Genomic DNA, 8922 nt, shown 5'->3' on the forward strand with positions numbered 1-8922 from the left:
TATTCATCCCAGAGCAATAGTCAAAAACAATAGCTTATGGCAAAGAGAAATCAATGTGCTGTGGGAGCCAAGTTGGCCTTGTTATTGATGGTAGACAGGAATATGTACCTAGTATTCCAACAGCTCATTGTAATGTAGTCCTCTTTGTCTGAATAACGACAACGTAGGTTTGGACCAGTGGAAGAGGATCGAATATATCAACAGATGCCAACATTATGCCGAGAAGTGACGCGGGCTGTGTAGAAATGCGTCTGCAAAGAGGTGATGACAGCAAGTCATCATCAGGTTATTGTCTCGATAAAGCTCCACGGGGCCCGGGGAGTCATCCTGAAGCCTTTCATGAACGCAATACACACAGCGAAAGGGCCCCGCAGCACACAAACCGCTTTATCGCCGTCTGACTCTAAATCGGACCATCGTTTGCTAAATGAACATCACGCTCTGTTGAACAACGCTTGAAAACCACAGATTGACGCCATCGACTCACGTTGACAATGTTTACGGCTGTAATAACTCAAGTCAGAAGTAAGGTTATTGCCGCAGAGACGTGTATTCAATGGGACTCGCCCCGCGACGGCCATTAGAGAGAATGCACATTCAAGCAGCTCCAGCTCTCTCTTCAGAAACATAAAGCCTTCAGCCACAAGCGTCGCCGGCACGGAGGCTTAAGACAAACGTCAGAGACATCATGAAAGTGTAACGATGACGGAGTGACATGTCGGCCTGGATGTAGCGATAACGTGTGCAGTCGTGACACATTCTGGCTAATGAGGAAATAGCAGATGAAAACAGACTTGTGTGTGTGCGCGCGCACGTTGTTATGGATTTCCTCATCATCTCCAGCAGGAGGAGAGCGCTGTCGCAACGGCACGGAAAACGATCCAATATCCCTTGATGCATTGTATCAATTTAAGAAGGGGGAGCTCAGCACAGGGGGAGAAATAACTCAATCACAAATTTTAATAAAACATAAGGAGGGCAAACAAACTATGAAAAATACCATCTGTAGATGCATGCGGGGAAACTCCGAATAGGGAAGTGGTGGGAAGTTATGAGTACAAATGTCTTTGTCTTAATTATCCTCCGTGGACGGTTTTATTTTACACTGCGCTGGTAACTGCCTGACGTTTTCCTCTCGCCAAACAGCTCGAACATCCTCAAGTTCCAGCGACCCCAAAAATGGCAGCTGCTTTCTACTCGGGTGCGGCGAGGTGGCTTAATTGGGCTGTTGGTAATAGAACCGATGAAATACCGTCCATTATTTATCAGTGTTGGTGACCTTTTTAGCTTCCTCAGGCAAACTCGTCACATGTTTATATAGCGTGTGTTTATTACCAAGATTCCATTACTACAGAAGAAATGTGATATCGATCCGAAGAACAGAAACAACTCTAGTAAGAGACAGAAAGTGGTCAGACGAGGCCGAATAGCAGCTTTGTCTGGCTTGTTCTTTGACATTTCTTTATTTGTGCTTTTCATGGGTATTTGTGTATATTTTTCAACGCATGGTGCCAAAGAATGTTCATACATACAGATATCAAAATAAAACATCACATAGAGGCATATTTGATATGTATGTATATGAGTATATCAAACCAAAATTGGCAAATTCATCCGTTTAATTCGTCCTTGATGCAAAGCACACAGACTGTGCCTCAACAAAACCTACAATTGGAGAGATTGAAAGCAAAAAGTTTCCCAAAAATCTCCCCGGGTGTTAGAAAAAGGAACATAAAATGTCTCCACAGCAGAAGGTGAGAGGGAGCAAGGAATCAGCGAGGAAAAAAATACCAGCCAGTCGAGGCAGGATGCCAACATTGGAAATTGCAACTATTGATCTCCGGCGCTGGAGGAAGCATTTCCACTGTGTTTGAATGCATTATTGAGGAGATGCTGCTCACCGCAACAGGTGGACGGCGGCGCGTCAGCTCTCCTGCGACACAGCCGAGGCGGTGCAGCGGGCACGTCTGGGTGATACGAGCGACTGGCGGACGTTTGTATCAGATTAGTACCTCCGGTGACACGGGCATGTAACGTCAGGCAACCACCAATAATCGGTTCATCCGAAACCCCGTTATTATTTCTCGCCCTGCGTGCTTTACACCCTCATGAATTCAACAGCTGGCACAGAGGAGAGGAGAGGAGGGGAGGGGAGGGGAGAGGAGAGGAGGGGAGAGGAGAGGAGAGGAGAGGAGAGGAGAGGAGAGGAGAGGAGAGGAAGGGTGCTTATGATGGACTCTGGACGTCTTACAATGCTTTGGTCCTAAAGTAGACGTTGTCCCTGCTTCTCTGCCTCTGTGATAAAGTGCATGTAGATAAAATCTCATGCATGATGACATCATTCTGGAAGGTAACAACGAGGTGGAATGGTTCATTTGTCCGATGGAGAGAAAAGTCGTTCCCTCACATTTTTTGCTTTTGAAAGTTGAAAGGCTGTCTGAAGTTCAAGGCCTTGTCTGCCACAACATCTATTAACGTTTTCTTATTTGTGTCTGATGATGTTTTAGCAAAAGCCAAAGGCCGTTCTCCGACTCTTCCACAGTTCAGTTCGTTTCTGTTGGTTCTTCTTGGACAAAGTATGTGACTTTTTAACCTGCATGTTCCAGCGTGTTACACACATCCGGACAGTTACCAAAGTATCAAAAGGAATTACTTTATCTTGCACTTTTTTATTTTTTTATTTTCAACAGTCCATCATCTCTGATAACGAATGGAGAGTGAAAATCACTAAACTGCTCTTTCCATCTCAGATTTGGCTGCATTACTAAAAAGCAACAAAATCCCCAGACTAATATTTATGTTTACGCTACATAACATATTAAAAATGGTTCATTTTGTCTGATGTATACTTCAAATCATCACTGAATAAATTATGACATGGAAACATCATTTTGTCACATGCGGCCCTTTGCGTCTCCGTACTTCTCGCCATGTTCATCTTCCATGCGACGGGCTTTAAGGGAATATGACCAACAATGGCAAATACTAGTTTAATGATTTTAGTAACCAAGCCACGCAGATAAGTCACTGTGGAGGAGGCAGAGACATGTTGGTGGTAATTAAAAAAATGATTAAAGAACGCAATACAGGCAAAATCACTTAAGATGCTAAAAACAAGTTGGTTCAATACTTGAGTTTACCTACAAATAGAGCCAGATAAAATGTAAGCAAGCAACACAGGGATTGTATTAACATATTAGTGGGATTTATAGGGACACAACTTCAGCAGGTTAACTCTCTCTCTCTCTCTCTCTCCAGCAGGGGAACAGGACAGGCCCAAAGGGGGCACTGAGGCCATGACAGCAGGTGCCTTTTAAGTGACGCCACTGACTGGCTGTTTGGGTGGGGGGGGGGGGGGGGGGCAGCCGGAGGGCCGTTCCTAAACCCAACACATTTCCCAAAAAATCTATTTGAATTGGAGAGCCGATATATTTTCATTACTTATTCAAAATGTTTCATTTTCTTGTCAATACTGACCGAAAAGATGAGAGGCGAGTGAGCAACAGAAAAATAACAAAATCGCCCCTCCTGAATAATAGATATGAATTGCTTAGGGACAGAATATCATTTGAGAAACTGAGAGACGATTACAGCAGGGTCCATGGGAACAAGTGTGTGTGTGTGTGTGTGTGTGTGTGTGTGTGTGTGTGTGTGTGTGTGTGTGTGTGTGTGTGTGTGGCATTAGGGGGCATATATTAGCCGGCCTGAGAGTAAAACTTGAACAACAAAAATCCTCATTAAATAAACACGCGCGCCTAATCACAAATAAACAACATAAAAAGAGAAGCAATTAGAATATGATCTGCAGCCTCCACGCTCACACAAAGATAATCTGCACGTTACTCTCAGTTGAGCCGAGCGGAGAGAAAAAAAAATGCAGCAACCAAAAACTGAGCATCTCAGACGCTCCTCTGAGATCGGGCCACGTGGTCGGCGCTCTCCTTGGTGCTCGATCTGCGGGGACTCCGCCGGCAACAAATTGCGGTAACTTCTGATCTCCATCCACCGCGTGTGTATGCGTGTGTCTGTGTGTGTGTGTGTGTGTGTGTGTGTGTGTGTGTGTGTGTGTGTGTGTGTGTGTGTGTGTGTGTGTGAGAGAGAGTGAGTTTTCCGTGCGCAAAAACAACCCCGCCACGCAAACTAGCCCACTGCGTACAAATGCGAGTTTTCCACATGAATAATACACAGTGAGATATGACAAATAGTCGAAGTGATGAAAGATTTAACATGTGGAAGCCCTGAAAGCAAAATGGGTTTCATCTCCAGAATGTGACGCCGCTCCTGGAGCCGATGGAACAGGGACAGCGCGCGCTCGCCCCCCTCCCCATCTCCCATCTCCCCCCTCCCCTCCGGTCGTGATGCAGTGAACCCGCTCTGCGCAGAACTGCGCTCGCCGTATAAAAGCTGCTGCACCTCCTCTGACCGCGGACAACAACAACGGGACACGAGCGCGTCAAGCCACTGCGGCTCATCAGCCTAAAAGCAAATCACGAGCCAGCACGGACGCAGACATGCGGGCCACCAAGACCGGAATCAGTTGGAGACTTTTCCTGTTTTCCTGCCTGTTTTTGGAGACTTCGTCTCAAGACTTTGGCGCACAGACGCAGTTCATCTGCACGTCCGTGCCCAAGGATATGGACATTTGCGCAGCCACTTTGCAGAACAGCGTGCCGGGAGAGGACTTGAAGACCACCGTCATGCAGCTGCGGGAGACGGTTTTGCAGCAGAAAGAGACGATCATGAACCAAAAAGAGACCATCAGGGAACTGACCTCGAAGTTGTCTCGATGTGAGAGCCAGAGCGGCGCCGAGCCCGGGGACGCGCGGCCCGGGGCCCGGAGGAAGGACGCTGGGAGCAAAAACACGATGGGGGATGTATCGAGGGGCCCCGCGGACACTTTGACGCAACTATCACAGACTTTACAATCACTGAAGCAGAGATTAGAAAACCTGGAGGTAGGCGGCTGCTTCTGAGGGCAGTTTTTTCACTTTGGCGCAAAGCTCCAAATTACGACCTAATCCCCTTCATGACACCAACATACCAATATTTACACTATTAATTACAAACCTAATAATAATATGAAGGAAGAAAATAGAGGTGATTTGTCATTTTGCCAAATAGCGAACCAGCATTAACAAATGTAATTAGTTACTATTTTAAAGGTTAATTTGTATTTGTAACATTATACCCACTCACTATCGTTCTTTACATCACTCTGAATCTTTATTCCCCCCTAACAGCAATTCAGCAGAAGTAACAACTCGGTGCAGGCGAGCAGCCTCAAAGATCTGCTCCAAAGTAAAATCGACGACCTGGAGAAGCAGGTCTTGTCCCGAGTGAACAGCATCGAGGAGGGGAAGCCCGGACTCCGGAACGAGACTGAGCAGCGGGGCAGAGTGGAGTCCACGCTCACATCCATCCACCAGAGGATCACCGACCTGGAGAAAGGTAAAAGCTATGGCGAGAGGTCAGCCTCACACACTAAAGTATTCATGAGACGTGGGAGTCAGTGCAGGGATGAGTAGAATGATTAGTATCAGCAATCACTGAGCAGATCAGAGGGCAGGCGATTAAACGTGACGCAAAAAGAAAAAAGGTTTGATAGTATAAGCTTTTATGATCTCAGCACTCAATGTAATGTTTTAATCATCCGCACAAAGCTGGATCTTCGCGGTACATTCTGCAGTTTGTTGTTCTAAATCATGCAGATTAAACCATTTCAAACACGCCAGGAGGGACTTCTGCCTCCATCCGCCGAGCCACTTGACAGGTTTACGCGCGGTGCTCTTCAGAGGCGTCAAACAATGCAGAGAAACCGACATGAACGTCAGCGCGTCTGATGTGGTGGATGCATGACGCGAGACCGCAGCAGATCCGGAGATTTGGAGATTTGTTGTGTAAGATGTAAATCCCCGGGATGTGGGCATTAGGAAAGACAAATCTCTTTTTGACAAAATGAACAAACGAGTAAATCAAAAACCGTGATACGTTTTGGTCCAAAGTGTACAAGGTCAAAAAATGGTTTGTTCTCTCCGCAGGTCAGAGAGACAACAGGCCTCTGGATAAATTCCAGCTGACGTTCCCCCTGAGAACCAACTACATGTACGCCAAAGTGAAGAAGAGCCTGCCGGAGATGTACGCCCTCACTGTGTGCATGTGGCTCAAGTCCAACGCCTCCCCGGGAGTGGGCACACCTTTCTCCTACGCGGTTCCTGGTCAGGCCAACGAGCTGGTCCTCATAGAATGGGGCAACAACCCGATGGAGATACTCATAAACGACAAGGCACGTGCAACACGCTGAGGAAATGTCTCCATGTGTTGATACCTGGGCTCGAACCTTCACGTCCTGTCTGTCTTCTTCCAGGTCGCTAAGCTGCCTTTTCTGATCAACGACGGGAAGTGGCATCACATCTGCGTGACCTGGACCACTCGGGATGGCGTTTGGGAAGCTTTCCAAGATGGCGTCAAGAGAGGCAGCGGAGAGAATCTGGCCCCGTATCATCCCATCAAACCGCAGGGTCTGCTGATCCTCGGCCAGGAGCAGGTAAACGCAACACGCATCAACACACACCGACACACACCGACATACGCACATCAAGTGCTCTCCGGCTCCATGAGGGGATCAAGCCGCACAGGCCACATCTGGAGAGCACCTCTTGTTCCTTTGTAGGACGTGTAAGGATTATCACGCCGGTGTCGCAACATGATCACATAAAAGTAATATTTCCATTTCCCTACTTTCAAGTCGTTCCCTGCCAATCAAATGTTTAATAATAAGATGATTAGATCTTTAACTGGAGCTCATCAAGAACCCCGGCGGATTGAAGATGCCTCATTCAATTTAGTCGGTCCAGGCCATTTGGATCCTTTTCATACGGCCTCCGGAGGCGGAAAGCCATATCTTCCTCAATTGAATCCATCTGTCTTTCCCACAGGACACGCTCGGAGGGGGATTTGATGCGACACAAGCTTTTGTCGGAGATCTGGCCAATTTTCACATCTGGGATCGGAAACTATCGGTCGGAGAGATTTACAATCTAGCGACGTGCAGCAGCAAAGCGCAAGTGGGCAACGTGTTTGCGTGGATGGAGACGAGCCTGGACATTTACGGAGGGGCCTCGAAGTGGACATTTGAAGCTTGTCGCCAGCTCAACTGAACAGCGGAGAGGAGAGACGCGTTTGTTAACAGCGTTGGTAAACTCATTTGAGAAATCAAGATTGTTTCAGTGAATAGCATCTGGATCTGACATAGATATAAAAAAAAAAAAACGTAATTTGTGGACACTTGATAGATTTTTACCAAATACTTCGGAGACAGGTCCCAGCGATGGGACACCTCGGCATCCTGCGGCACTCGAAAGCACCACCGGGCCTACTTGTGTTCTGGAAAAAAGCAGCCGCCGACGCTCTGGAGAGCAGAGGACGCTCTCGGGAAACAAAATGAGTAGGAAGTCATGTAGTTTTTAGCCAACAGATGTCACGCAATTCAGCCAATCAACTGACTTCTTCTTCAAACGCCGTTCTGTCTCGACTGCCAGAGTTTTTCACTGTGAAAAAAGGACTAGATGGACTTCTTTTTAAAAAGGGAGGTCCCTCTTCAGGAGGCCAGGAAATAAATGACTTTGCTTCTCTCTCACTATTTGTTCCCTACCACCAACTGCTTGACATGATTTATGTAAAGAATGACATATATTTTGCCAACGTTTGAGCCTGAGTGCCTTGGGCTGTTGAAAAAACAAAATCTCAGCACATTCATTATGATTTGCAAAGTGTTTGTGTTTATTTTCTTGTAGATTCGTTTTGAAAAAATGGTGTTTCTTGTATCACTCCACATGTGGTTGGATCAGATAGTTTATTAAAAAAATGTAACTCATTGATGACAGTGACACATTTTGCAGATGTTTGTACTTCAGTGGGAATGTTCTCTGTACAGTAACAGCATGTCTTAACTTCTGTAAATGCTGCGTCAGCATCTATGATCTTTGCTTTTACGATATGACTTTTAGGTTTAAATTTTATACTGTATTGTTAAATGCTCAAAGCATGGCAACACGGACAGATGAAAAAAGTTCTAGTTTTTTGTAATAAATTGTGATACTATCATATACCTGTGGTGACATATTTTTGAAAAACAAATCCCAAAACACACTCAATTCACCACAATATGAAGAATGTAAATGGCTGGTGATCACGGGGAAGCATTCAGCAGTCGGTGGGGACCAAACACGGAGCTAAAAGCAGAGTGTGAACGGTTGCTACTTTTGTACGTGTTTTTTTGCCTTGTGGGAAATAGTGGCAATTTCCTACTGAAGGTCATAAAGACCCAGCAGGTGGCGGCCAGGTGAGCCTCGCAGCTCCGTCCGTCCAACGCGGAATCTGTTGCTCGTATAACGTTGCCGCTTTTATCCACGGGGGCTGCCAACATCAACATAAAAATGAAAGATCCTTGTTGAAAATTTTACATTATATAAAAAAAAAACAACCGTGGAATGGAATTTGATTCATTACAGGAAATACAGCACTGCATCCTAATCGGCAGGTAAACACGCCACTCAAAACTGCAAATGCAACTTTCCAGCTACAACCTGAGCACTGCCTTTGTCGAAGGTCGAAAGTCAATACAAGGTTTGAGCCTCCATGTTGTTGTGCACGAGAGTGTACATTTTAAATATATGTCCGTTCTGCACGGCTTGATCAGATGAAGCCTTTGGAAGATGTTCCAATATTCAAGTTCTTAGGTATTCATGACAACATCAACAGAAAAAAGACAAAAAATAAATTGTTCATCATAACAGCGTTCACAAAAGTCGGTGTGAATCCTTGCAGACTCGCTTCAAGTTAATGAGAGCTGCCTGCGCTCGCACGAGAGGAGACGCCAGAGACGGAAGGTCCCCCTTTATTGTTAGCGCGGCCACTCAGTCC

The 8922-nt window shown here is 46.1% G+C and overlaps 1 protein-coding gene across 1 annotated transcript; it reads left to right on the top strand.

The window, feature by feature from the left end:
- Window positions 1-4266: 4266 nt before the first annotated feature.
- nptx1l (neuronal pentraxin 1 like) lies at window positions 4267-8105 on the top strand. Its single transcript, XM_040191579.2, has 5 exons — window positions 4267-4955; window positions 5241-5448; window positions 6039-6283; window positions 6365-6544; window positions 6936-8105. The coding sequence occupies exons 1-5, from the start codon at window positions 4512-4514 to the stop codon at window positions 7155-7157; spliced, it is 1299 nt and encodes a 432-aa protein (XP_040047513.1). The 5' UTR covers window positions 4267-4511; the 3' UTR covers window positions 7158-8105.
- Window positions 8106-8922: the final 817 nt, after the last annotated feature.

This window comes from Gasterosteus aculeatus, chromosome 11 (genome assembly GCF_964276395.1).
Source record: "Gasterosteus aculeatus chromosome 11, fGasAcu3.hap1.1, whole genome shotgun sequence".
NCBI classification, from domain to species: Eukaryota; Metazoa; Chordata; class Actinopteri; order Perciformes; family Gasterosteidae; genus Gasterosteus; species Gasterosteus aculeatus.

Excerpts from the sequence above, each read along its gene's own strand:
- nptx1l (XM_040191579.2), top strand. The coding sequence starts at position 4,512 with ATGCGGGCCACCAAGACCGGAATCAGTTGGAGACTTTTCCTGTTTTCC. Across the intron at positions 5,449-6,038 it reads GATCACCGACCTGGAGAAAG|GTCAGAGAGACAACAGGCCT; the intron begins GTAAAAGCTATG and ends TTCTCTCCGCAG. Across the intron at positions 6,545-6,935 it reads TGATCCTCGGCCAGGAGCAG|GACACGCTCGGAGGGGGATT; the intron begins GTAAACGCAACA and ends TCTTTCCCACAG.